Source organism: Pyrus communis, chromosome 8 (genome assembly GCF_963583255.1).
Source record: "Pyrus communis chromosome 8, drPyrComm1.1, whole genome shotgun sequence".
Classification (NCBI taxonomy): domain Eukaryota; kingdom Viridiplantae; phylum Streptophyta; class Magnoliopsida; order Rosales; family Rosaceae; genus Pyrus; species Pyrus communis.
In genome coordinates this window covers 19,082,195-19,109,283 of record NC_084810.1, presented here as the reverse complement: position 1 = coordinate 19,109,283, position 27,089 = coordinate 19,082,195, and the positions used below count along the sequence as shown (strand labels likewise).

The window sequence follows — 27,089 nt, the reverse complement described above, 5'->3', positions numbered from 1 at the left end:
GACTTAGGAGGCTACTAATCATTTTTAATTAATTATTTAATTAATCAAAGTCCTTGTTTCTAAATGAGGATCCTTAAGATCTCAAGGATCCTCCAATCACATTCGTTCATCATACATCGTGCATATATTTTTCTTCAGGTACGGTTGATATTCAACTTTAAATTAAAAAAAAATACAATGATTTATGATCATACAATGTACAATGAACCGACATGATTGGAGGGTTCCGAAGATCCTCACAAAAAGAATTTGGAGAGGATCCTTGTCCCTAATTTTCTCTCGTGAACTTAGTCATGCAAGCTCATGAGTAGCACCAGTACTAGCACTAGAAGCAAACAATATAAATCGGTGGTGGCGAGGAATAATGGAGGAGGAGCAGACGACACAGCAGCGCGAGATCTTCCGATCGTTTGACGGCAACAAAGATAGCAGCCTGACCGAGCCGGAGTTCTAAAATAATTGACCAAGAGATCAATGAAGAGTGTAAAATAATTGCAATAAGGTGATTTAGCAAGTTAATGGAGTTTTCTCTCCCGTTAGGGTGAGAGTTTCTCTCCGCACTAGAAGCAAAAAATGCTCGTCTACCACGGTGAATGCCCATCTTAGATTGCAATCCACCACAAACATTGTGCCCGTTAGTAATTTGGAAGTGATAAAAAGTCTCAATTTCTACCACGAGCTATCCTCGTTGTCAAATGTAATGTAACCACAAACAATGCCCGTTGTAGATTGGAATTTACCACGGGTACTATTGCTGTTGTAGATTACTTATTTACCACAAGTAATGTCCGTTATTAAAAAAAAAATATATATATATATATATAAACCCACAAAATTGGGAATTTACTATAAATACAATTTTTTTAAATAATCACATTAAAAAAGAATTACAAACTGTACAAAGCTAACAACACCACCATTGATTTATACTAGGAAATATCAAACTACACATGAAGCATCAACTAGGCCTCAAACAAGAAGGAAATTGTCAGTTGAAAGACTTCACTTTTCCTTGAACACCTCCAAACGCCTTTGAAACTATGAACTGTCGTTAACCTATGAACAACTGAAATTATAAACAATGTAAATCACAAACATGCAGTAGTATTGAAAATCAATAAGCACCGACAACAACAAACAAACTCAAAACTAACGAAAGCATTACTTGAATTCTGCCATCGGTCAAAATATATGCAATACTTTTACTAAATAAACAATTACTTGAAGTTGGGAATTACCATTTCAACCAAGTTTCTTGAAGTTATTTAGTGAGCCACCAAAGAGAAGGATCTTGGAGTCCTTGACCTTGAGGTAGAATTACAACTTGAGGCAGAAGCTTGAACAAGGGAAATTGCCATTACTGCAGAAAAGATTCAAATAAAGCAATAAAGCATAGTGTGAGAAAAGACTCGAGTGCACCTCAAAATACATATAAAGGAAGAAAACAAAAAATATATATAATGAATAGGCAAAGAACATGGATAAGGCAAATACATTTTCTGAGAAGCCATGAACACGAGTCGCACCATTCGTAGCCACCATCTGCATCTCCATTCATTAAACACCCACAATCAAAACGTATAAGAAAACAACTTGAAATCAGGATTGCCATTTATTAACATCTAAGTAATTGGATGCAATTATATATAGAGCGGGCGACAGATACAGAGACCTTCGTACAAACTGTTCTTTATTACACTGGAGCTTTTCCGTTAACATCTCAATCAGAACAAGACATACTCGTGCACATACCTAAGAAGCAAAGTGGATCATCCCACTGATTTTTTTTTATCACAATGGACATATTTCAAATATATAGGTTACCAAGATTTATTCAAGCTTAGGTTAGGTAAAGAAATTGAGGGAAACATCTTCAAATTACTAACCATATGATGGCCCATGAACTAGTTAAGTTGAGGAAATGGTAGCTGCGATCAAACCAACAAAACAACTACAACAGTATTAGAACAAATACAATACAAAATTAAAATACAAGAGCAAAGTTCCTAAATTTGAGTGAGAATATAGAGGATCAAATTCAAAACTCTAACCCTAAAATCCGTCCAAATATTTGCATACCAATTTCTAAGCCATAAAGTGAGAAAGGCTAGCAAATGCAAACTGCCCTGCAACCCAATCGTCATCCACCATCATTCATAAGAGAGAATAAGCCAGGGGTAGTTTTTGAACAAGAAAAACGTTACTGCGACAAATTATTATCAGAGACTCATTAATAAAGGAATATAAAAAAAAAAACGATACAAATGAAAATCAAACTTACCCAACCGAAAAAAAAAAAAAAAAGGAATATTCATCCAAATGTAAACTCTTCCTATTGGCTGGCAAAGCGATGAGATTTGACGGAGTGACGGACGAATCGATGGAGTGACAGCGTAGCAATGGACAGACGGATAGTGAGCAGCGGAGGTGAGAAAAAGGGTGAAACCAAGGCCGAATTTATAAGGTTTTAAACGAAATTGGGGAAAATTGCTTCAAAAACAAAGCTTTTGATGGCAGTTTTGAAGAGATTCCGGTGCGTAGAGTCCCATCTCCGCTGAGTTGGCTCGGAGGAGGAAGAAGGGTTCTTCTTGCATCAATAAAGGGACGAATCGGGAAACATGAAGAAGGTTTGAGAAGAAGTATGAACAGGGGTGCTAGTGGGGACATAGGATTGGAGTAGATATGGAAGCCACTAAGAGCACTTCCACCGTGTGCTCCAGCCCGAGGGACAGGCGCAGGAACAGGGCCAAAGAGCCCGAGTGATGAAGTCCAGCGTGTGCTGGCGAGCGAGCCCAAGCAGGCCCGAGCGAGAGGCCAGGTAGGAATCGACAACCCGAGAGCCTGAGGGTTGTGTGACGTGTGGCTGATGTGCGGCATTGATGCATGCACCGACCTTGACATCTCTCTGTCCTCCTTCCCCTCATTTGACCTAGATCTACACACACAAACCCTCAATTCGAACGAAAAACATCAACTATACAGAAACAATTTCAAAAAATTAAATTAAACTAAATTTTCCAATAAAATTACGGTTCTAAAACCACCGCATATAAGATCAAATTCGATCGGCAGCAAATAAATCAAACAAAAAATTAATAAATAAAAAAAAGAATCATCGGATTGAACTCACTATTCAGGATTGATGGCTGGGACTTAGAACGAGTCGTGAAAAATTAGGGAGAAATTCTAGTCCCGGCAAGCAGCTATCGCTATGTGTAGAGAGAAGGGAAGTGGAAGAGAAAGGGAAGGGAATGAAAGCAGAGAAGATGAGAGGAAGACGAAGATTGGGGAAGAAGGAGAAACCGAGCAGGGAGGGAATGAAAGCAAAGAAGAGGGGAGATGATGATGGTGGAATGAGGGAAAAAGGTAAATGAGGGGAAAAAGGGAAAGAAAGACAGAAAGAAGAGAGAGAGAGAGAGAGAGAGAGAGAGAGAGAGAGAGGAAGAACCGGTCAAATGAGGAGAAAAAGGGAAAGGGTGATAGGGATGTTTGATGGATTGGGTGAGAGAAAAAAATATTTTATTGCCTATTGCCAGAGCTATTCAAGTGTAATGATGGAGATGCAAAAGGCAGTTACTGTTCATTAAGGGCAGTTACTGTTCACTGGGTGGATTAAATAGTGAATAGCCTGGGCCGTGGAAGTGCTCTAAGAGAGAGGGAGAAAAAGAGAGAGGACAAAAATTAACAAACTAAAAAAAGGGAAGGGAAGATAAAGTGGAAGAGATGAGGGCATGGAGAAGGCAGAAAGTGCGCAAAGTGAACTTGTCAAATTTCAAATATGTTCAAAATTTTGCAAAATTTGGTGTCCCGCCTTCTCTGTTTTTTTTAATTATGATTGACTGTACCACACGTTATGTTTATGGTAGATAATAAAAAGGCGATGCGGATATATTTTTTTTTTTTTTTTAAGGAAAGACGATACCATTAACTTGGAAAAGTTACATTGTTTCTTGGATGAGAAGATCCAAAATAACACTCAAAGGCTCCTCAATCCAAACTAAACGTGTCCCACTCGACACTACTACATTTGCCAAACAATGGGCAATACCATTATTATTCCTAAAAATATAAATAAACCTCGAAGCAATAAACGAAGCTGCACTATGTAAATCATCCCCCGCTAACAAATCCATAACTGAATCACGATCCACACAAGTATTGATAATGGAAATTGCTTGGGAGGAGTCACTTTCGACTTGAACCTTTTGATAGCCAACTCCACTTCATGCTTAATCGCTAGCAACTCAGCTTGGAGAGCCGAGGAAACAAAGGGAAGAAAGCGTGTCGTTGCTACCACAAAAGCTCCATATGCGTCACGGATTACCACACCAGCCCCACCCACCTCAACCTACAATTTAGTAGCAACCTCCACATTCTCTCTCACCCAATATTCCGCCACCACCCTAGGCATCAAACCACTTCCCTCTGCCAAGTACGAGCCGTCTGTTGCTGAGCAGTAAGTACAAGATCTGCCGCAGCCCAGAATTCCTGCAACCATGCCACAACACGTTGCACCACAACCCCTGGAGCCTCTTGCTTCCACTCCAAATTTGATCATTCCTCCCCTGCCAAAGATGCCAAACCACCATACAAATGAAATTGAAAGCAAAATGATTAGTTTGTAACAACAACAAAAACCACTCATTGACTGATCCACAAGGGACGGAATTAACCAGAAAGCTACATGGGGCCGCAAACCATGTAGCTCTAGCAAAATGACACTATTTGAGAACATGCACCACTGTCTCCGATGCTCCATTACAGAAAATGCACGTCAAATCCGATGTAATCCTTTCTTAGACAAATTCTCTTTTGTCAGGAGAATATTATGACAAGTCCTCCACACCATATTCCTTACTTTCGGTGGGACTTTGGCATTCCATATAGCTTTACATAAAAGAGTAAACGGATTTCCTCCAAAAGCTGAAGAAGACGCACTTAGTGACAGTGGTTTAATAGAATCCCATGCAACCCAATAAGCACTCTTGACTGTGAAAATACCCCAGTCATTATAATGCCAGATTAGTTTATCAGACGGAAGACGATAACTAATGGGCAAAGCGCAAATATGCTCCCTGTCTTCTTCCTCAAAATACTCAGTCAACTTAGCGTCACACCACTTGTTCCTTTCCACATCAATAAGCTCATGAACCCTCATATCCTCTCAAGATGGAGGCGGCATCGTTATGGGACAAAATGTCAAGGGTCGTGGCACCCATCTATTCCTCCATACCCGCATTGAAGCCCTATCCTCAATCAGCCATCTCGAGCCCTTCTCCAACACCATTCTAGCTTTGAGTATGCTAGACCAACAATATGAAGAAGACGAGGGAACAAAGGGTGTCCCAAAAGGAAGTATTGGGGAAATACCTAGCCTTAAATAGCCTTGCCGTTAAGGACTCTAGGTTTTGGACAATTTGCCAACCTTGTTTTGCCAGTACCTCCAAGTTAAAAGCATAAAGATTCCAAAACCCCATACCACCTTCCGGTTTAGCAATGCACAACTTATCCCATGATTGCCAATGAATCTTCCTCGAGTCCATATCACTGCCCCACCAAAACCGAGCCATTAACTGATGTAACTCATCACAAAAAGTCTTTGGAAGCACAAAACAATTCATAGCATATGTAGGCAGTGCATGAGCCACCACTTTCACGAGCAATTCACGTCCCACTCCACTTAAGCACTTCCCTTTCCACCTACTCAACCTATTGTGGACTCGTTCTTTGATATAAGCATAAGTTTGGCGTTTATTCTTACCCGCGAACGTAGAGTGGCCCAAATAATGCACATGTCGTTCCACCAATTGGACCCCCAAAAAATTGGCAAGCCTTTGCTGCTCACGGCCATGCACGTTAGCACTGAACGCAATACTAGTCTTCCCCAAGTTTATTTCATGCCCTGACGCTTGGGAGAAAACACCTAAAATACGTTGGACCACAGCGCATTCATCCAGATTGGTTTTACCAAACAAGAAAATGTCGTCAGCAAACAATAAGTGATGGATACTAGGCTCAGCCTCACAAATCCGAATCCCGCTAAGAACTCTCATTTGCTCATTATACACAATAAGTGCCGATAAACCCTCAATGCAAAGGAGGAATAAATAGGGAGATAACGGATCACGCTGACGTAGACCACAAGAAGGCTTCATATACCCATATGTTTCCCCATTGGCCAAAAAGGAGTACGACATAGATTTCACACACATCATCACCACCGACACACATCGACTATCAAACCCCAACTTCAACATCACATCTTCCAAAAAGTTTGACTTCACCCTATCATAAGCCTTACTAAGATCCACTTTGAGAGCAAAAGAACTTTCATGACCCAACCTTTTGTTATGAAGATAATGACCTATTTCCAACACTACCAAAGTATTATCAGCAATTAACCGCCCTGGGACAAAAGCACTCTAATACGGAGAAATTATTATATTCAAAAATTTCTTCAAACGATTCGCAATCACCTTTGCCCTAATCTTATATATGACATTACACAAACTAATCGGTCGTAACTGTGACATCTCATACGGCTGATTCACCTTAGGAATCAAGACTACATGAGTGAAACAAACCTCCCGTAGCGATCTTCCAAATGTGAGAAAAAAGTGAACAACATTCACCATATCATGCTTTACAACATGCCAGAACTTCTAAAAAAATAGGGGTGACTTATCGTCCAGTCCCGGAGCTTTGGACGAGTGCAAACCGGATCTCCTCCTTCAAGTAAGGTCTCAACAGTTCCACATTCATTTAAGTAGTAACACATCGTGAACATGCCCCTGTAACCTCCTACACCGCACGATCCAGGACGCCCTGAGAACGAAAAATATTCTGAAAATACCCCACTACCGTGCCTTCAATGCCAACCCTCGAATCCTACCATACCCCATTCGCATCCCTCAACCCGTTTATATTATTTTTCCGTTTATGGTTTAACGCCCGCAAATGAAAAAACTTCATATTCTTGTCCCCTTCTTGTAACCACTGGACACGTGACCGTTGTCTCCAATACATCTCCTCCCTTCGTAAAAGTGAGTTAAGTCGACCCATCAATTCACCCCTTGCTTCATAGACTTCGGCCGAAGGTAGGTGTTTAAACAACACCCCTAACTTATCTCGTACCTTCGTAATCTCAGCCTTCGTGGATCCAAAAACCTCCTTCTACCATGTGAGCAAAGTACAACGGGTAAACTATATCTTTTCACACACTTGGAAGATAGGAAGTCCCACCACCGGTTTACTCCATGCCGAGATAATAATCCATTCACAACTATCCTCTCGAAGCCACATCTCCTCAAAGCGAAACCTTTTACTCTTTCTCTTACTGGATGACTCAACCGCAATCCGAATCTCCACCAGAATAGGGAGATGATCTGACTTGGAAGGGTTGAGGTGGCAAACCCTTGTCACAGGAAACAAGTTAAGCCACGGTTGAGAAGCGAAAACCTGGTTAAGTCTACATCTAACCTCATCCTCCCTATTATCCATCCATGTATACGAGCTCCCAATAAACCCCAAGTCAATCAACTAACAAGCATAAACCGCTTCTCTGATCCCATCCATTTGACTTTCCCGATGTTGATTGCCACCCAATTACTCCTCAGCACTATGAAATTCATTGAAATCCCCCATACAAATCCACAACAAAGAACTTCGTTGACCCAAATTAGCAAGTAAGGACCATGATAAATGCATATTCGCCGTGACCAGATTTCCATAGAAACCCATTAACCTCCACCTCTGCTCTGATCCTTCTAACCTACATTCCATATCAATATGGTTCACTGAAGAAGATAAAATCCCAATCTCCACCTTGTCCATCCATAACACCGCCAACCCCCTTGACCTCTTAGTACTTGATACAGCAAAGGATTTGTCAAAACCTAAACTACGCTGCTTCTGTATAATCACAGTCTCACTACATTTTGTCTCACATAAGAAGACAACTAAGGGACGATGATGTTCTATGAGCCTCAACAGGGCCTAAACTGCGGAGAATCTCCTAATCCTCAGCATTTCCAACACAAAGCATTCATTGTGAACGACGGGTGTGCTCGCTGGCACACTCCACGGTGGGTGTGCTCGCTGTGGATATTAATCATATTAACCACGATTATCAGGCATGGTGACTTAGTATATTTACAACATGCAACTTTGCGCATGGTTATTAATTACTATTTTACCACGGACTAAAATTTGCCTGTGATAAAAAATTGTTATTCACCACGTGCTCACTATGCCCGTGGTAAATTTGTATTTTTTTACAATGGACTCTTAATGCCCGTGATCAAATTGTTGTGGTAGATGAGATGTTGTCTTCTAATGTCGGTGTGCGAGAGTTCAACCTTCTAATTTTATTTCATTCAAGCTGGTTTCTTCATCTTTTCCACACCCTAGCTGCCGCCAATCCTAGTTGTGGTTGCCATCTTCCACCGCAACAGCTTTGATAGGATTGGTTTCCTCAGTATCTGAGTTTCGATCTGGAAGCCCCTCGGGTTAATCGATATAGTTTATGAATTTATCGAGCCTAAGATGTCCATCCATAATTGACTTAACTCATTTGTGCTTATTAGTCTATTTTAATGTTGGATCAAATGGGACAATTTATAATAAAAAAATGCTAGAGGAATCAATGTATAAATTATTTTTGTAAACCACATACGGTTGATAATTATGCACTTTTTTTTTAATAGAAAAAATTGTAGTAATGGTCTTTCAATTTTAACTCAATTGGAACAATAGTTCATCAACTAAAAATCAAGGTTCTAAAAAATCCTAGGTGCTAGTCGGGTGGCGGGCTAGCGCCTAGGCGGCCTAGGTAGATTTTAGGTAAATTTCTTGTATATCTTGTAAATAAGTGCATATTTACACTTACAAAAAATTATACTTGTATGAAATCCATGGATAAGATAATAAAAGAAGGATAAAATGCAAAAAGAGTATCCAACAAGTCCAAAATTTAAAAACACATTAAGCATATATGCCATATAACAATAGTGAGGAGTATTGTAGGATGACACATATACAACAAGTTCACAATTTAAAACCACATAAAATGCAAAAATAGGAGGAAAATAAGGAAATATAGTAATGTAAGATGCTTATCTTTAGCATCCCGGAATTTAAGTTGATACACACCTATTCTATAAAATTAACAAAATTTCAAGGTATAAACATAGGTTCATGTAGTACCAACTGTGAATGAAAATGTCTGGACCTGAGGGTGATAGAGCGGTAAGAGCTTTCAAAGCCTCCATCCTTGTGCTGTCATCTTTAGCGGCCCCCAACATATTCACGAATTCTTGAGCACCACCCATCTCCACCCTTTTCATTCTCCTTTCATCTGTAAATCAAGAGAAGAAGTAAAATTTTTCAACCTGATTTCACAGCTGGAGATCAGAGAAATGAAACAAGCACTTATATGTTACACAGCTCAAACACAAGAAAGTTTCTGAAAATGATTCCTGCATAAACTGTATATGGTAATTCATTACCAAGTGTGCTTTACAATATCAAAAGTGAATTGATTTACCAACAAGGCAACCAGCACCTATACCTATATGTAAAACAGATAGAAAACGTACAAATGAAGTAATTCATAATCCTATAGTATACTTGAGAACAAGGCAGTGCTTGCAATCACTGAAATGTGATTTCCAATCTTATCTGGGTATCCCATAAACTTTATAAATGTTTTAAGTTAAATAATATTTACGTGCAAGAAAGAAAATGGCAAAGCCCATGTATGCACGTCAACAAATAACAATCGAAAAGTCTAAGTTTCATTACTCGGCTTTTTCAACAGATTTCATAATCTTAAAAGAAGATTATCATAAAAGTTGCTCTATCACTTGATATATTCAATTAATAACACATATCAATGTGGTTCAAATCTAAGACATTATTATTTACAAGTGAATAGGAATGTTACTAAAATGTAGTATTAAGTGGCAATTGAAAACGTTATTTGATGCAAAAGTGAGAAGTACTGAGCATGAAAGTTTTGCATGCTTAAAGCCGTGAAACAAGTCAACAATGAAGAGCACCACCTTCGTTATTCATACGTCACTAGGCAATGCATGAACGAATGGCTACCTGAACTGGACTCGACAGTGGAACAACTCCCTCCTCCAATGTAGCATTCAAGGGAAGGATGCACTGAAACTTGTCAAAACTAAAAAGATGCAAATCAATTTCATCATGGTCTTTCTCTAAATGCCAACAAAGTGGTATCTACTCTATCTTTAGACAGTAAATTTCATCATGGTCTTTCCCTAATTGCCTCTCATGAACTTACTCATGCAAGCTCATGAGTAGCACCAGTACTAGCACTAGAAGCAAACAATATAAATTGGCAGCGGCGGCAAATAATGGAGGAGGAGCAGACGGCACAGCTGCGCGAAATCTTCCGATCGTTTGACGGCAACAAAGACAGCAGCTTGACCGAATCGAAGTTGTAAAATAATTGACTAAGAGATCAATGAAGAGTGTAAAATAATTGCAATACGGTGATTTAGCAAGTTAATGGAGTTTTCTCTCCCGTTAGGGTGAGAGTTTCTCTCCGCACTAGAAGAAAAATGTTCATCTACCACGGTGAATGCCCGTGATAGATTGCAATCCACCACAAACATTGTGCCCGTTACTAATTTGGAAGTGATAAAAAGTCTCAATTTCTACCACGAGCTATGCCCGTTGTCAAATGTAATGTAACCACAAACAATGCCTATTGTAGATTGGAATTTACCACAGGTACTACTACTGTTGTGGATTAGTTATTTACCATGAGTAATGCCCGTTATAAAAAAAATAAAAAATAAAAAAGAAAAAAATAAGAAAAAAATAATATATATATATATATAAACCCACAAGATTGGAAATTTACTATAAATACATTTTTTTTTTTTAAATAATCACATATTAAAAAAGAATTACAAACTGTACAAAGCTAACAACACCATCATCGATTTTCAATTTTTTTTAATCTCTTAAACATACCCATTCAAATATACCAATTGTTATATGTAAAATATACCAATTTCTTTTAATGTAAAACATACCCATTTTTTTTATGTAAAATCTATTCACTTTTCTTTTAATCTATTTTTAAAACATATATGGGTACATTTTTCTCATTGATTTGAAAATGTATTCACGTCAAGTTATTCAAAGAAATTTATTAATGTTATTAAGCCTAGAATTCATTATTATTATTTTTCATGATTTTGAAGAATGTACCCATGTTTTCAATTTGAAGAATTTACCAAATGTTTTATGGTACAGTAACTTTTGGTTAATATTGATGAATGTACTATATATATGTACACAATGTGTTTTACAATATGTGTGTACATACTTTTTATGGCAAAACATGTTTTTCTACATCACCGGCATTGCCTCATCATCCTATCATGAGACGTTTCGTGCTTTTTACTTTTAGTTTCTTGTTACGTTTTTGGACAATGATAAAAAAAGCTTTGCATGGCCACGTTGTGAATGTAACATAATCCCTACAAATATTGACTGTTCCAATTTATATGATCCTATAGATAGAGCACCACAACCATGGTCGAAAAAAATTAAACAAAAATTAAAAATAAATCGTCGCCTGAGAGGTTCGAACTCTCGCGGGGGATCCCCATGCACTTAGCAAGCACACGCCTTAACCACTCGGCCAAAGCGACTATTGATGACGTAGGAGGCTACTAATCTTTTTTAATTAATTATTTAATTAATCAAAGTTCTTGTTTCTAAATGAGAATCCTCAAGATCTTGAGGGTCCTTCAATCTCATTCGTTCATCGTACATCGTGCATATATTTTTCTTCAGGGACGGTTTATATTCAACTTTAAATTAAAAAAAATACAATAATTTATGATCATACGATATACGATGAACATACGTAATTGGAGGGTCTCGGAGATCCTCACAAAGAGAATTCGGAGAGGATCCTCGTCCCTAATTTTCTCTCGTGAACTTAGTCATGCAAGCTCATGAGTAGCACCTAGCACTAGAAGCAAACAATATAAATCGGTGGTGGCGACGAATAATGGAGGAGGAGCAGACGACACAGCTGCGCGAGATCTTCCGATCATTTGACGGCAACAAAGACGGCAACTTGACCGAGCCAGAGTTGTTAAATAATTGACCAAGAGATCAATGAAGAGTGTAAAATAGTTGCAATAAGGTGATTTAGCAAGTTAATGGAGTTTTCTCTCCCGTTAGCGCGAGAGTTTCTCTCCGCACTAGAAGAAAAATGTTCATCTACCACAATGAATGCTCATGAAAGATTACAATCCACCATAAACATTGTGCCCATTAGTAATTTGGATGTGATAAAAAGTCTCAATTTCTACCACGAGCTATGCCCATTGTCAAATATAATGTAACCACAAACAGTGCCCGTTGTAGGTTGAAATTTACCACGGGTACAATTGCCGTTGTGGATTACTTATTTACCACAAGTAATGCCTGTTATTAAAAAAACATGGATAAGGCAAATACATTTTCTGAGAAGCCATGAACACGAGTCGCACCATTCGTAGCCACCATCTGCGTCTCCATTCATTAAGCACCCATAACCTGAACGTATAATCAGGATTGCCATTTATTTACATCTAAGTAATTGGATGCAATTACATATAGAGCGGGCGAGAGATAGCGAGACCTTCATACAAACTGTTCTTTATTACACTGGAGCTTTTCCCTTAACATCTCAATCAGAACAAGACATACTCATACACATACCTAAGAAGCAAAGTGGATCATCCCACTGATTTTTTTTATCACAATGGACATATTTCAAATCTATGGGTTACCAAGATTTATTCAAGCTTAGGTTATTTAATGAAATTGAGGGAAACATCTTCAATTTACTAACCATATGATGGCCCCTGAACTACAACAGTATTAGAACAAATACAATACAAAATTAAAATACAAGAGCAAAGTTCCAAAATTTGAGTGAGAATATAGAGAATCAAATTCAAAACACTAACCCTAAAATCCGTCCAAATATTTGCATACCAATTTCTAAGCCATAAAGTGAGAAAGGCTAGCCGCCGCCGCCCGGGGGGGGGGGCGCTTGCTATGGATATTAATCATATTAACCACGAGTATCACGCGTGGTGGCTTAGTATATTTACAACATGCAACTTTGCACGTGGTTATTAATTAATATTTTACCACGGACTAAAGTTTGCCTATGATAAAAAATTGTTAGTTACCACGTGCTCACCATGCCCGTGGTAAATTTGTATTTTTTACAATGGACTCTTAATGCCCGTGATCAAATTGTCATGGTAGATGAGATATTGTCTTGTAATGCCGGTGTGTGAGAGTACAACCTTTTGATTTTAGTTCATTCAAGCTGGTTTCTTCAGCTTTTCCATACCCTAACAGCCGCCGATCCTAGTTATGGATGCCATCTTCCACCGCAACAGGTTTGATGGGATTGGTTTCCTCGGTATCTGAGTTTCGATCTAGAAGCTCCTCGGGTTAATCGATATAGTTTATGAATTTATTGAGCTTAAGATGTCCCTCTATAATTGACTTAACTCATTTGTGCTTATCAGTCTATTTTAATGTTGGATCAAATGGGACAATTTATAATAAAAAAATGCCTGAGAAATCAATTTATAAATTATTTTTGTAAACCACATGCGGCTGATAATTAAGCACTTTTTTTTAATAGAAAAAATTATAGTAATGGTCTTTTAATTTTAATTCAATTAGAACATTAGTTCATCAACTAAAAATTCATAACAATTGGTCTCTTAACTCATCAAAACGTGCAGCTATAGTTCTTTTCGTCAACTCAGTTAGAATTCCGTCAAAATGAGTTATGTTGGAAGGACCGTTGTTACAATTGGGTTATGTTGAGGGATCATTGCTCCAATTGAGTGAAAGTTGAAAGACCATTTCTCTAATTGGGTTAAAGTTGAAGGAGTATTGATCCAATTTTTCTTATTTTGTTTTCCATATTTGCCCCTCTATTCAGCCTCACTTGTGTGACACGTGACTCATTTTGGTGAAAGTTCTAACGGAATTAACGAAAATGATCATAGTTTCATGTTTTAAAGAGTTAATGGATTAATAATCATAAATTTTTAGTTGAAGAACTATTACTCTAATTAGGTTAAAATTGAGAGACGATCACTACAATTCCTTTTTAAGGGTTCACATACTAGTTACAACACATTTTTATCTTTTTGATTAAATCTCAAAGTTAAAAATTTTCCTTTTGAAATACCGCCATTCATAATATTGTGTTTGCGGAACACCAAAACTCATTGCGCCTCTCCCCTGAACCCGGTCGCTGCTACCTAGAAGTTCTCTCTCGTCCACTTGGCGGGCTCATCAGCCTCATCCGCATTCGTTCTCTAGGAAACTCTCTGTCTCTCTCATATATATATATATAGAACCGTATAGTGGTGGCACGTCCAGTGTAGCAATCATATGTGGGCGTCGCAGAGAATCATCTATGCTCTCGCTCTCACTCCTCCCCTCTCGTCTTCGTCCGCCTTCGTTTCCGGAACCTTCCTCTTGCTCCGCTCCTCCTCTCCTTCTTCCGCCCATCCTCGCTTTCTCCCTCCCTCGCTTTCTCTCTCCTCTTCCATCTCTCTCCCCCATTCCACCATGCCTTACAACCAGGTACCAATTTTATCTTATTTTAATTTGACTTTTCTTTTTTACGCTGTTTTTGTATATTTCGGCGATCATTTTCTGTTTCTTTTTTTTTTTTTTTTTTTTTGCAGCTCGTTTACTTTGAATATGATTATAAATTTGATTGGTGGCGGTTTCGGTTTGTTGATCGTCGTCTGAGTAATTTTCTTGGCCGAAACGTTTTGTTGCGAATCGGTTAATTGCGATTTGTGAATTTCGAACCGTGTTGTTATGCACTCCATTTGTAAATGTTTGGCGGAGATTGCTTATTATTGCTGTGGAAGTTGATCGTTCGCCAATTATGGTTAAATTGGATGAATTTAGCTTTGTAATTCGGGGTGGTATTTCGGGACTGTATGGTTGTTTCTGTAGTGTGATATTAGTTTCAGCGAAAACTTGGTTCGGCCCATATAAATATTTGGTATTCTTCTGTAGTAGTAGGAAAATTATAGCAGTATTATACATTGCGCGGGAGTGATTGTATATATCTTAATGCGGTTCTGGTCCCGGTTTAGGAGTTGTAATGACATTGCCTCCTGATAAAGTGAAGAGCCTCACGGCCTATATACATTGTGGTGAAGACTGGTTGTTTTTACTTTAGTTGAACATTGCCTTGCTTAAGTGTATGATTGAGATGTTTGGTTTACTTTGCAGCAAAGGGGTGGGTGTACAGAACAAAAGTGGACACAAAAGGAAAAGACTGACAGCCCGTCCACGTCCACTGGGGATTCTCCAGCAGCTGTCACTTACAGAGTTGGTGAGTTGAGTCTTACTGGAGGCAATGGACAGGCCAATCCTTCAGTTGAACCCACACAGTTTGGGAAGGTCCAATTGGCAAATCAGGGTCCAGTTCAAGGGCAGAAAGGAATTTGGATGCCAAAATCATATGGGACAGTGAGCGGAGCTAAGGCGGTAGAAGTTGAATCAAATGTTGATAAAAGTACAGTTGGAACCCAGGGAAATGGAGCTCAACGAGCAGCAGCTCCAAAAACCAGAGTTGGTTTAAGTAAGCTGTTCAATGGTAATCTGTTGGAAAATTTTACTGTGGACAACTCCACCTATGCTCAGGTGCAAATACGAGCTACTTTCTATCCCAAATTTGAAAATGAGAAGACAGATGGGGAGGTATATTTCTCTTCATGCGTTTCCAATTTCAAATATATTTATCCATTTGTGTCTCTTGTATGGGAATTACCAACATCAATAGCGCTATGCAGGTTTTTTCTCCAACAACTAGCATGTGCTTGCGTCACTGGATTACGTTATATAGCCAAGGAAAACAAATAGAAATGTGCTCATATTTTATAGAATAGTGATGTGATTAAATGGCTACTTGCCTTTAGATAATGATGAGATTGTTTATTTATTCTTGGATCTTATCTGAATACTTGTCTGATGACTATTTCTTTATTCAGATTAGGACAAGGATGATAGAGATGGTATCTAACGGCTTGGCTACCTTGGAGGTAAGGGTGTTTTATGAGCTATTGAATTGCTTTCTTGCTGCATGGACATTTGACCTGTTGGCCTTCATGTTAGCAATCGTTCTTACTCTCTCGTAAGAGTTGGGAAGCCTCCAGTTGCTTATGCTTGCTTAGATTTACAGTTTTCTGGTTGATTCAATTTTGTTTTTATTTTACTAAATTAATCTTCAAATGAAGATTTATTGACTATGAAACTTTTTGCAGGTTTCACTTAAACACTCGGGGTCTCTTTTTATGTACGCCGGTAATAATGGTGGGGCATATGCCAAAAACAGCTTTGGGAATATGTATGCACAAGACGACCATTTCTTCCCATCCTTTTTATATCATTTTAATTGTTCAATTCACTCAATGAACGAAAAGATCAATGGAGTCAGTCGTGTTAAATATCTTGTAGTTTCTTTTTTAACCTCATGTCTTGAAGGGCCTGATGTGTGCAGTGCACAAGCAAAAAGGACATTGTATTCCTTAGAATACTGTTCGTAATTTGTACAATACACGAATTTCTTAACTGTAAACTTTTATTAAGTAAATTTGTTCTATTGCTTATGTCATCCTTAATTGGAATACTTAAATGAATCTGATTATAGAGCAAGTTCTGGAACCATTTTGGGAGAACAAATCTGATCGAGGGAAACATTTGATTGAAACTTTATGTGTTGCATGTTTCCACTATATCTGCATTTTTGGAACCAGTGCTTGAAACTTAATTTGTTGGATGTTTCCACTTTATCACTAATTGGAATACTCAAATGAATCTGATTACAGAGCAAGTTCTGGAACCATTTTGGAGAAAAAATCTGATCGAGGAAAACATTTGCTTGAAACTTAATGTGTTGAATGTTTCCACTATGTCTGCATTTCTTCCTTGTTCTGTACTTATTTATAGAGGTTAGTCGTGGTTTGCTGAATATTCTATTTCTACTACAGATATACGGCTGTAGGTGTATTTGTTCTTGGACGGATGTTTCGGGAGGCATGGGGACGTGAAGCACCAAAAATGCAAGAAGAGTTTAATGATTTCCTTGAGGTTTTCTATTCACATGAGAAACCTGAACATAAAGAAAACTGATCTTCATTAATAGCTATAAATTTCTTCCTTTCTGTGCTTGTTTAGTCAAATCTAAGGTTGACTGTGATAGTTCTTAAAAATAAAAAAATTTATTCTCGAGAGAGGCTAACTATTTTGATCAAAGTATTGGTTTTTGGCTGAATTTAGATTTCAGCCTTTTCTAAATTTGTTTATTTAATAACTTAGTCACCGGTGGTTATGCTTGAATAAATCTTCTTACTCCCTTCCCCTAATTTTTCTGTTGGTCACTATTTCAGAGGAATCGTATGTGCATATCAATGGAACTCGTAACTGCTGTTCTAGGAGACCATGGACAACGCCCGAAAGAAGATTTTGGTACTGAGTTACTATTTTATAATTCATTTTCCTGTGGATTGTGTTAAAGTACTCTGTAAAGTCAGATGCATGGTGTCTCTCCCCTGGCTTTTCCAGTGCGTCATATATTATTAATGCCCATTTTAATTATATTAAAATTTGACTCTAAACTTGTTTGTCTTTTAGGAGAATTTTGTCGTTTATTGTTTCTTGAATTTCCAGAATAAGGAACCATGATTGTAGTGATTGCACTTGTCATCACTTGTATTTGATTCAAGTGATGGGTAAGCCTTTTCTCAATATTCGCAAAAAGATTTTCAAGCTCATGTGATTTTTTATTTATTAAACAGCTGTGGTGACGGCAGTCACAGATTTGGGCAATGGAAAGCCAAAGTTCTACTCAACCCCTGAGATAATTGCTTTCTGTAGAAAATGGCGCCTACCAACAAATCATGTATGGCTGTTCTCAACAAGGTGACAACCAGTAATTTCCATGTCACACGAATGGTTATGGTCATGGCAGTTATGTTTTCTAGTCATACTAAGTTTGAAAGATAATAACTTCTTTGCTTTCAGTCTAGGCAGTTACTTCATACTAAAGTTAGTACAATCTTTGGGTATTTCAAAGGAGCAGTTGCATTAGGACAGTTGATTTGTTATAGTTATTGCAATTTTATCATTAATGAAGTCCTGATGAATCTTTTTCTTTGTGTATTACAAAAGGAAATCAGTGACATCATTTTTTGCTGCCTTTGATGCTCTCTGCGAAGAAGGAACTGCAACACCTGTATGCATGGCTCTTAATGAAGTTGCAGATATATCTATACCAGGTAAACTCTTCAGCGAATTTGCTTTAATTTCGATTCCCACTTCTAGTGATGCCTGTTAGCTTACCTCTTCATAAGTATTGCCTGTTAAACAACCTTTGTAGGATAAAGGGAAAAATGAAGACCGAAGTTATAGAAGCATTGTGTTTATAGTATATTGCAACACTAAAGCTTTGTTAATCACTTGAAAAAGAGGCTTTTGAACAAAATTATTCGGAACATGGATACTGTTAATAAATTTAGAATAAAATGGGTATTGATGATTGTGTATCCGAAAGGTGAACATGTTAATGAGATTTTCCATTTTCCTTTGTTTGTTTTGTGTTATCCCCAGTTGGACACTGGTTTCAAGAGGTATTTGTGATATTTGGAACTCGATTGTAATACTGTTTGCAGGTTCAAAAGATCATGTAAAGGAGCAGGGTGAAATCTTAGAGGGCATTGTTGCTCGTATTGTAAGCCAGGAAAGCTCAGAACATATGGAAAAAGTCTTGAAAGATTTCCCTCCTCCACCAATGGATGGAGGTATGATGTTTCCTTCTTCATCTATTTTTTTTTTTTTGGGGGGGGGGCGGCATTATAGGTACTTTAACCTGGAGTTTTTTTTGTGGGTGTGTTGTTCTTCCAATTCAGCCACAACATTCACTTGAAACTTATTAAACTCTTGTCTCTCTTTCCCTTTTTGGTACCTAAATGAATTTTTCTGCTAACAAAAAGTAAAATGATAGGTTGAAATTGTTGTTGCATGTTAATTTGTTTCCATTTATCTCCCAAATATATTCCATTACATTTAATGATGCAAACAATTTTTTGCCTTGCGCTATACTTGCCTGGTCTTAACAATCCATTCAAAAAGTTCTTCCTACTTCCCTCTTGAAGATAATTTTGTTGACCCATGGGAATGCTAGTCAGTTTTGAAGCTTTCTTTTCATTGTTTAGATCATCACTGGGTTTACTCTATGTTTCAGCGGGTCTTGATTTGGGACCGAGCGCAAGAGATATTTGTGCTGCAAATAGGTCGAGTGAAAAGCAGGTTATAGTTATTGTTTGGATATGAGATTTCTATTGCTTCGATGTTATCAACAATATTAGAATGTAGATGTACTATTTTTAAATAATTTTTCTGAAATCCTCATGCAGCAAATAAAAGCGCTTCTTGAGGGTGTTGGCTCCTCTTTTTGCCCTGACCATTCGGACTGGTTTGGAGTTGGAGCTGGTGACGACCATTCCAGAAACGCAGATAAATCTGTGCTATCAAAACTTTTGCAATCTCATCCTGCAGATTTTTCTACCACCAAATTGCAGGTCATTCTAGTCTTCATTTCAATCTTCTTGAAATAATAGCGTCCACAAAATTTTACAGACGAAATCCAGTCAATCGTCGACCATTAAAAAAATTATATATCCAGTCAATCTTAAATGCATGCATCTCTGTCCACATATTCTTTTAATGATTTACTACATACAATCCACTGTGAACTGCTAGTTTTGATCTACAATTATCCCTTTGTAAATAATATTCTATTTATTGAATCAGGAAATGATTCGTTTAATGAAAGAAAAGCGTTTTCCTGCTGCCTTTAAATGTTACCATGACTTCCACAAAATTGATTCCATATCAAATGACAACCTTTTCTATAAAATGGTCATCCATGTCCATAGTGACTCTGCGTTCAGGCGTTACCAGAAAGAGATGAGGTATTTTTCAAATTCACTCTCTAATCTCTATTATGTTATTTTGAGATTTCTTTTTGAATGCTAGACTTTTGTTTATATTTTTGTTCTTCTTACTTTATTTTTTTACACGTCTTGGGTTCATTGAGCATACGTTTTGGTGCATTTCAGGTCTAAGCCAGGACTGTGGCCTTTATATCGAGGTAAAAAAAAAACCCTTGCTGAGCGGAAAAATTCACGCTTATAACCAGTTAATATTTATTTCTGTACTGGACAATGGACATGTTTTATAGATTGTCTACTCAATAATGGTCGTTGAAAGTATGCACATTGGACATAGGGTTTTGGTTCTTATTTTGTTTAACCTTTCAATGATTTTATTTTATCTTTTTGGTGTCATCTTGGTACAAGTGAGGCATAAGTCTGGTTAGACTGAAGGTCGAGAATCAATCTTTCACTGCTTTTTTCTTAACTATAAGCCCCCATAACATTCGGTGAACCTTTCTATAATGCATGTGTCTTTTAATGAATGATGCAAGCATATATCACACCTTGGAAGAATAGGTTTGCCTTATATTTTGTTTTGCTTTCTTGAGTCGTTGATTCACTACTGAATCTGATACACTTAATATTTGTAGGTTTTTTTGTTGACATTAATTTATTCAAGGCAAGCAAGGAGAGAGCTGCTGAGATCGCAAAAGGCAAAAGTAGCATTGTGGAAGATGGTAACAGTGGTATGCCTGGAAAATATGGATTGGCTGACGAAGATGCAAACTTAATGATAAAACTGAAATTTCTTACATACAAGGTATGTAGTCCTATCCTAGTAGAATAGTATGTAATCATAAAATTCCCTCAAGGAAGCAAAAATAGTATGGTGATTGTTCTCTTTTTCCTGTCAAATTTATTAGAAGAATACTTTTCACCATATAAGGCTGATAAATAGACCTTTCTTTTGTTTGAAAATGGCTATGAAGGTGGTACATTATTATAATAATAGTATCTAATCAAGATTATATCCTCTGGATTAGCAAGGTTAAATCAAATGGATAGCAGCTAAAATATTTTACTGACAATAATGAATTCTTACATAAATTCTGTATGGCGACTGAAGCAAAATAGTGCAACTAGTGTGGTCCTTATTGAAGGGATTAAAGTGAATGAAAATACTAGTAGGCTAGCTATGTTTTAATATGGTATATGGTGGATGTAAAGTATTAAATAAGAAAATGGAAGTGGCAGAAACGAACTGTTGAATTGAAGTACCAATTGTCTACTGGATCTTGTAACTCGCTGTTTTGTTTTCCAATTGTTTCCTCTTTTCCTTTGTTGGGTAGAGTGTTTTGTAGTTTTTATTGGTGGAGAGAACTCATGCATGGCGGTGGTGTGTCAGAGTATGAATAATTTGTTCACTCATATCATATACTAACAACTTAAGCTTTCCGACAGTTATCATTTGGTACTACATCTCTTGATTTCTTCATTTTCTCTATGAGCATATTACTTATTCATTCGATTTACTTTTGATGTAATTTGTACCAATCAATGTTCGAATCATCATACAAGGGTTCAAAGAATTAAATATTGATTCTGCTTATCTTTCACTGCAGCTGCGAACCTTTTTGATTCGCAATGGTTTGTCAATTCTTTTTAAAGAAGGTACAGCTGCTTACAAGACCTATTACGAGAGGTGAGGTTCTCAGGTTATCTTACATTTTACATCTTAAAATGAGTATATTTTAGTCACTAGTCACCATTATTTATCACACATATATTAAGATGTTACATAAGTTTTTTTTTTGGTTGGAAAAGATGTTACTTATGTGGAGACATGAGCAATATGGTGTTATAAACTAGTGTGGTTGTTATTTATTGCTGTGAAAGAGACCCCATAGTGCTTTTCTTATTCTTTAGCATGCTAGTACCACAAAATCTTGTTTTTTTTAACCATTTATACTTTGCGTCTGTCATTACAGGCAAATGAAAATATGGAATACTTCAGAACCAAAGAAGAGGGAACTCAGAAAGATGCTTGATGAATGGTGATTTGTGTAACATTACTCTGTTATTTTCTTTGCTTTTATGACTTTTGTGATTATCTCTTCTTAGTTCTTACCTGGTAGAATTTTGTTCCTTCATGCTCAGGGCTGTGTACATACGAAGGAAATGTGGAAACAAACCGCTTTCATCATCAGTTTACCTCAGTGAGGCTGAGCCTTTTCTTGAACAGTATGCGAAACGCAGTCCACAGAATCATTCTCTCATTGGATCTGCTGGAAACTTTGTAAGGGCTGAAGATTTCCTGGCCATTGTTGAGGGAGGAAGAGATGAAGAGGGTGATCTTGAGAGGGAGCAGGAGGTTGCACCATCAAGCCCCAGTGCCTCAGGCAGGGACACTATCCCAAAGGCTGAGGGTCTGATTGTATTCTTTCCTGGTAAGATTGTGTCAAATCGATGGAGTTTTGGAACGTTGGAAAGTTCTCATGAATACAATAAACAACGTTTGAAAGATATCTCTTTGTATATACTTATACATCGTGCAACTTTTTTGTTACTTGGGAAGCATCACCTTCCATGGTTTTACATTTCGATATTTCTCTTTTTATACTTCTTTGGCAGTGTGCCCTTGTGCATCTGAATATCTCTTGATGGGTATTTGCTTTTATATTTACATATGGGTGTTTATAATTGTTTTGACGGTGAATATGATTGGGTTCTTATATTTTTATTTATCCCCTCTTTGGTAATGGTTTATGGGAGTCAAAGCATATGTTCTAAGCATTTCCTGATGTTTCTTTCTTGGCTTGGAATTTTCAGGACTACCTGGTTCTGCTAAGTCAGCACTATGCACGGAACTACTTCAAGACCCGGGAAGAATGGGAGACGATCGACCAATTCAAAGCCTGATGGGTGATCTTATCAAAGGTAATTTTGTTGTTGAAGCACCTAGAAATACAACTCTTGTGAACACTTCAAATTACATTTTTTTGACATTGAAGGTTTCTAGCAGTTTCTTCATCATGCACTCATAATATAGTTATCCTTCATCATCCTTCAACTAGCAGTTTCTATGTAAGAATCTGATCAGGTCATCCCAGCATATCATAGGTATCCTTGACCATGGTGCTGAATTTATGCAAAGGATTTACCTACGCAATATGATTGAGCTTCATGAGAAGTTCAAAATATCTAGAATTTGAGGACTTCTTCTCATTTATTGTTCATATCTTTTATTACCTCCAATGAGAGTATTGTCCCACTTTGGGAAAGTGAAGCCTTGCACGGTAGTTCAAAAGATATTAGTACTCTCCACCCATCGCCAATTGGTTGAAGTTGGACTCAAACTCTATAAACATTGGAAGTTAAAAATACGTAGAATTTAATAGGCTTCTTCTCATTATACTGTTCGTACCTTCATATCAAAACTTCTGTATCCTTCAGAATAGATCCACTGGTATCCTATTGTCAAGATGCTTAATGAATTAGTACGTCAAAAGATTATTGGAGGACTTATTAACATTAAGATTACTTGTTTATTGTCTTTTAACAGGAAAATATTGGCAGAAGGTTGCTGACGAGCGCAAGAAAAAACCATATTCCATAATGCTTGCAGACAAGAATGCCCCAAATGAAGAAGTATGGAGACAGGTAATTTTCTTTTGGGGTTCACTTCAAGGATTGTTCTACAATCTATTCATGAGAATCCAGAAGTAGTGTTCCATGCAGACCGTGCGAAGGTTGATCTGTAGCCCAAGGTCCTAACCAAAACTTGTATTGCTTAGTGCTAGTCACTTTCTGTAGGACTAATAAGCAAAAGTGGATTGCTTTTAAACCCTAAATGGGGTGATGTTCCGGAAACAAACAATAAAACCCAAAAATGGTAACCCAAAGGAACTAAAAAGGACGTCTTGTCCAACAAGATTGGTGGCTACTCGATTGAAAGGAATCATGAAAAAGATCTCCAGATATGAATGATTTTTTTTTTTTTTTTATTAAACTGTTTATTAATTATCAAACCGAAACTGATTTGTGTTTATCATAATTACACTACCATTTTTCTCGTCTCTCTTTTGCAGATTGAACACATGTGCAACAGCACTAGGGCCTCCGCGGTTCCAGTTGTGCCTGATTCTGAAGGTTCTGTTGCTCCTGAGGCTGTTATTTGTTGTGTTCCAGTTCACTTTGTAGTGTAGTTAAAGATGAATGGAATGTACTTCAGTAGTTTAGGAAATGATTTTGAGGCCATTGGATATGCTTTTACATTGTGATCTTTTAATTTGCAGGAACCGATTCAAATCCATTTTCTCTTGATGCATTAGCAATTTTCATGTCTCGGGTGCTTCAACGTGCTAATCATCCAGTATGCATTTTATTCTCTCATGTTCTTTTTCTTCATAGATCTGAGACACCTATATTTATTTGCATACTTACATGCTCTCAATTTCTGAAGGGAAACCTTGACAAGGAATCTCCAAATGCTGGCTATGTGCTGCTAATGTTCTATCACCTTTATGAGGGCAAGGCATGAATTATGTACTCTGGTCCATGCTCTATAGATGCACCTAACTTCATTACATTTTTCTGAATTTGGTTTTGTCTAAATTTTTCAGAGTCGCCAAGAGTTTGATGGGGAATTAGTTGAGCGTTTTGGCTCACTTGTCAAGATGCCATTGCTGAAGTCTGATAGGTAGTTTCTGTTTCCTGATACCTCTCGTATTGGTTGTTTTCTGTAATGCTCTCTATTATTTGATAATGATAAATATGAGGGGAAAACTGTTCATAGTAATTTAAATCACGCACCTGGTAAGGCAGGGGTTTTTGCTAGGAGCACTCTTTGCATGCCTTAATTTATGGGTGGGTGGATTGTAGTTACTATATGGATTAAGGGGAATTCTCAGTTCATATGAGTAATCTCCAACGAAAAGTATTTAGTGACACACACACACACACACACACACACACACACACACACATACATATATATATATATGTGTGTGTGTGTGTGTGTTTCCTTTTATTTTACTAATGAATTAAAAGATTGTGTTCACTGCCTTACTGCCTTATAAGACTGTCTAAAAAACTGTGTTATGGATAGAGGAAAAGATAATCCAATTGGTTTGTGTGGTTGATTCCATAACATATGAAAAGCATAGGATGAGGTATATTATTTGTTTGTATGAAGCTTGTATCTTTCCTCTCTAGCCATGCAGTTACATTAACTTTATGGGGATTTGCTTGTGTAAAATGTGAAGTCTTATATTTGTCCCCTCTTGCATTGCAATACACTAATGTCATGGGATTTATTTTGCATACCCAGGAATCCATTACCTGATCCCGTGAAGAATATTCTGGAGGAGGGAATAAATCTATACAAGCTTCACACCGCCAAACATGGAAGGTTAGCCGTTTGGACACTATAACATGAAATTAGATTTGACCACCACGGAGATACTTATTTCATTTTCATTTTCGTTTCCTACTTAATTGGTTTTTCAATGAAGTTAAGTTTTTAGCTGTTTGCGTACAGCGTACCATAGTAGCATGACATTTAGAATTTTCCTAGTCGTTTAACCTCTGTTGTGTCCGCTTTCATGTGGGAAAACCTTACCTCCTTGCATGTAAACCTGTACTCAGATTGGAGTCGACCAAGGGAACCTATGCAAAGGAGTGGGCTAAATGGGAGAAACAGTTGCGGGATATTTTATTTGGCAATGCTGAGTATCTTAATTCTGTTCAGGTCGGTATCATTTTTGCATATTCTTTTTTACCTTATGAGCCGTTGATTCCACATTTTCCAGTTCTATTATATTAAACGTCTCTGGAATTTACTTGATGAACCATTAACTTTTCAGATCACTAAATAAACTTCTTGTGCAATCTTAATGACCTCAGGTTCCTTTTGAGTCTGCTGTAAAGGAAGTGTCAGAACAGCTGAAAAAAGTCGCAAAAGGTGAGTACAAAACTCCAGATACTGGGAAGAGGAAGTTCGGCGCCATTGTCTTTGCTGCCGTTAGCCTGCCTGTTATGGAAGTCAGTGGTCTGCTTGATAGCGTAAGTTAATGTTCGCTTTCAATTATTTTTCGTAGTCGCATCACTTATGCAGTGAGATTATGATGACATATCTGTCTCGTGTTTCTTTTCTTTTTTTCTTTTCGTGCAGTTGGCTGCAAAACATAGTGAAGCCGAAGCTTTCCTCAAAGACAAGCATTTGGATAAACTTAACAAGGCTCATGTTACTCTTGCACACAAGAGAAGTCATGGTGTTACTGCCGTTGCTAGTTACGGAACCTTCCTTCACAAAACGGTCCCTGTGGATATAACTAAGCTTTTCTTCTCGGATAAAATGGCTGCATTTGAAGCCAGCCTTGGGTCTGTCGAAGGCGAAAGAGTAGTGTCTAAAAATGAGTGGCCGCATGTCACCTTATGGACTGCAGAAGGGGTTCCGGCCAAGGATGCCAACAACTTACCCCAATTGCATTCGGAGGGGAAAGCTACCTGCATTGCAATTGACCCACCTGCCACCATTGATGGCACGCTGGAATTTTACTGAGGTTTGATCGGTCAGGCCAGATTGAGCTCGGCATACGATTAGAATGAAATTTCATTTGACGATGCGGGTGTTCAATGAAGAGAGAACCTAACTGCTTAAGTGAAGGAGAATATTTTGTATGCCATGAGGAAAAGGAAATTTTGTTGAGTTGATTTCTCTTCAGAGGTTTTGTATACATAAGGCAACTAAAATTTTGAAGTCTCTCGGTGTAGCTTCATCAGCTTTTACCAATTGAGGGGTGTTTAGCCGCGGTTGCATCGCTCGTATCTGTTTACATGATTCGGGATGATTGCGCAGCTGCAACTCCAAGTTTTATGACACTAGAAATGTTGACACTGCATTTTTGACATTCTTCCCCTCGGTGGCGCGTCGGCTACTGTAGTAACTGTAATTACAATCAAACTCTTGGGAACATCCAAGCAAAGTAAAATGCAGACATTCTTCCCCTCGGTGGCTCTTCGGCTACTGTAGTAACTGCAATTACAATCAAACTC

The 27,089-nt window shown here is 37.7% G+C and overlaps 1 protein-coding gene, 1 long non-coding RNA gene and 1 other non-coding gene across 3 annotated transcripts; 1 reads left to right on the top strand and 2 right to left on the bottom strand.

Annotated features, from left to right (window-relative positions):
• Positions 1-909: 909 nt before the first annotated feature.
• On the bottom strand, positions 910-3,343 carry LOC137743847 (uncharacterized). The gene is made up of 3 exons (XR_011069536.1): positions 1,495-3,343; positions 1,239-1,360; positions 910-1,066 (listed from the first exon to the last, which is right to left on the bottom strand). It is a non-coding gene; the product is annotated as an uncharacterized lncRNA (long non-coding RNA).
• An 8,268-nt stretch (positions 3,344-11,611) lies between these two features.
• Positions 11,612-11,693, bottom strand: TRNAS-GCU (transfer RNA serine (anticodon GCU)). Its single transcript has one exon. It is a non-coding gene; the product is annotated as a tRNA-Ser (tRNA).
• A 2,607-nt stretch (positions 11,694-14,300) lies between these two features.
• Positions 14,301-26,793, top strand: LOC137741726 (tRNA ligase 1-like). The gene is made up of 27 exons (XM_068481439.1): positions 14,301-14,661; positions 15,328-15,798; positions 16,089-16,139; positions 16,362-16,444; positions 17,088-17,187; positions 17,487-17,565; positions 17,895-18,018; positions 18,268-18,374; positions 18,768-18,896; positions 19,340-19,404; positions 19,512-19,676; positions 19,909-20,069; positions 20,217-20,248; positions 20,684-20,853; positions 21,656-21,735; positions 22,022-22,087; positions 22,191-22,480; positions 22,863-22,970; positions 23,596-23,693; positions 24,122-24,182; positions 24,329-24,405; positions 24,496-24,567; positions 24,656-24,732; positions 25,363-25,443; positions 25,680-25,782; positions 25,938-26,096; positions 26,206-26,793. Exons 1-27 carry the CDS (start codon positions 14,467-14,469, stop codon positions 26,593-26,595), a joined length of 3,594 nt encoding a protein of 1,197 aa, XP_068337540.1. The 5' UTR covers positions 14,301-14,466; the 3' UTR covers positions 26,596-26,793.
• The last annotated feature ends 296 nt before the right edge of the window (positions 26,794-27,089 follow it).

Coding starts and splice junctions, on each gene's coding strand:
- LOC137741726 (XM_068481439.1), top strand. CDS start 14,467: ATGTGGGCGTCGCAGAGAATCATCTATGCTCTCGCTCTCACTCCTCCC. Junction 17,188..17,486: donor AGTTTAATGATTTCCTTGAG/GTTTTCTATTCA, acceptor TCACTATTTCAG/AGGAATCGTATGTGCATATC. Junction 22,481..22,862: donor TCTGATTGTATTCTTTCCTG/GTAAGATTGTGT, acceptor TGGAATTTTCAG/GACTACCTGGTTCTGCTAAG.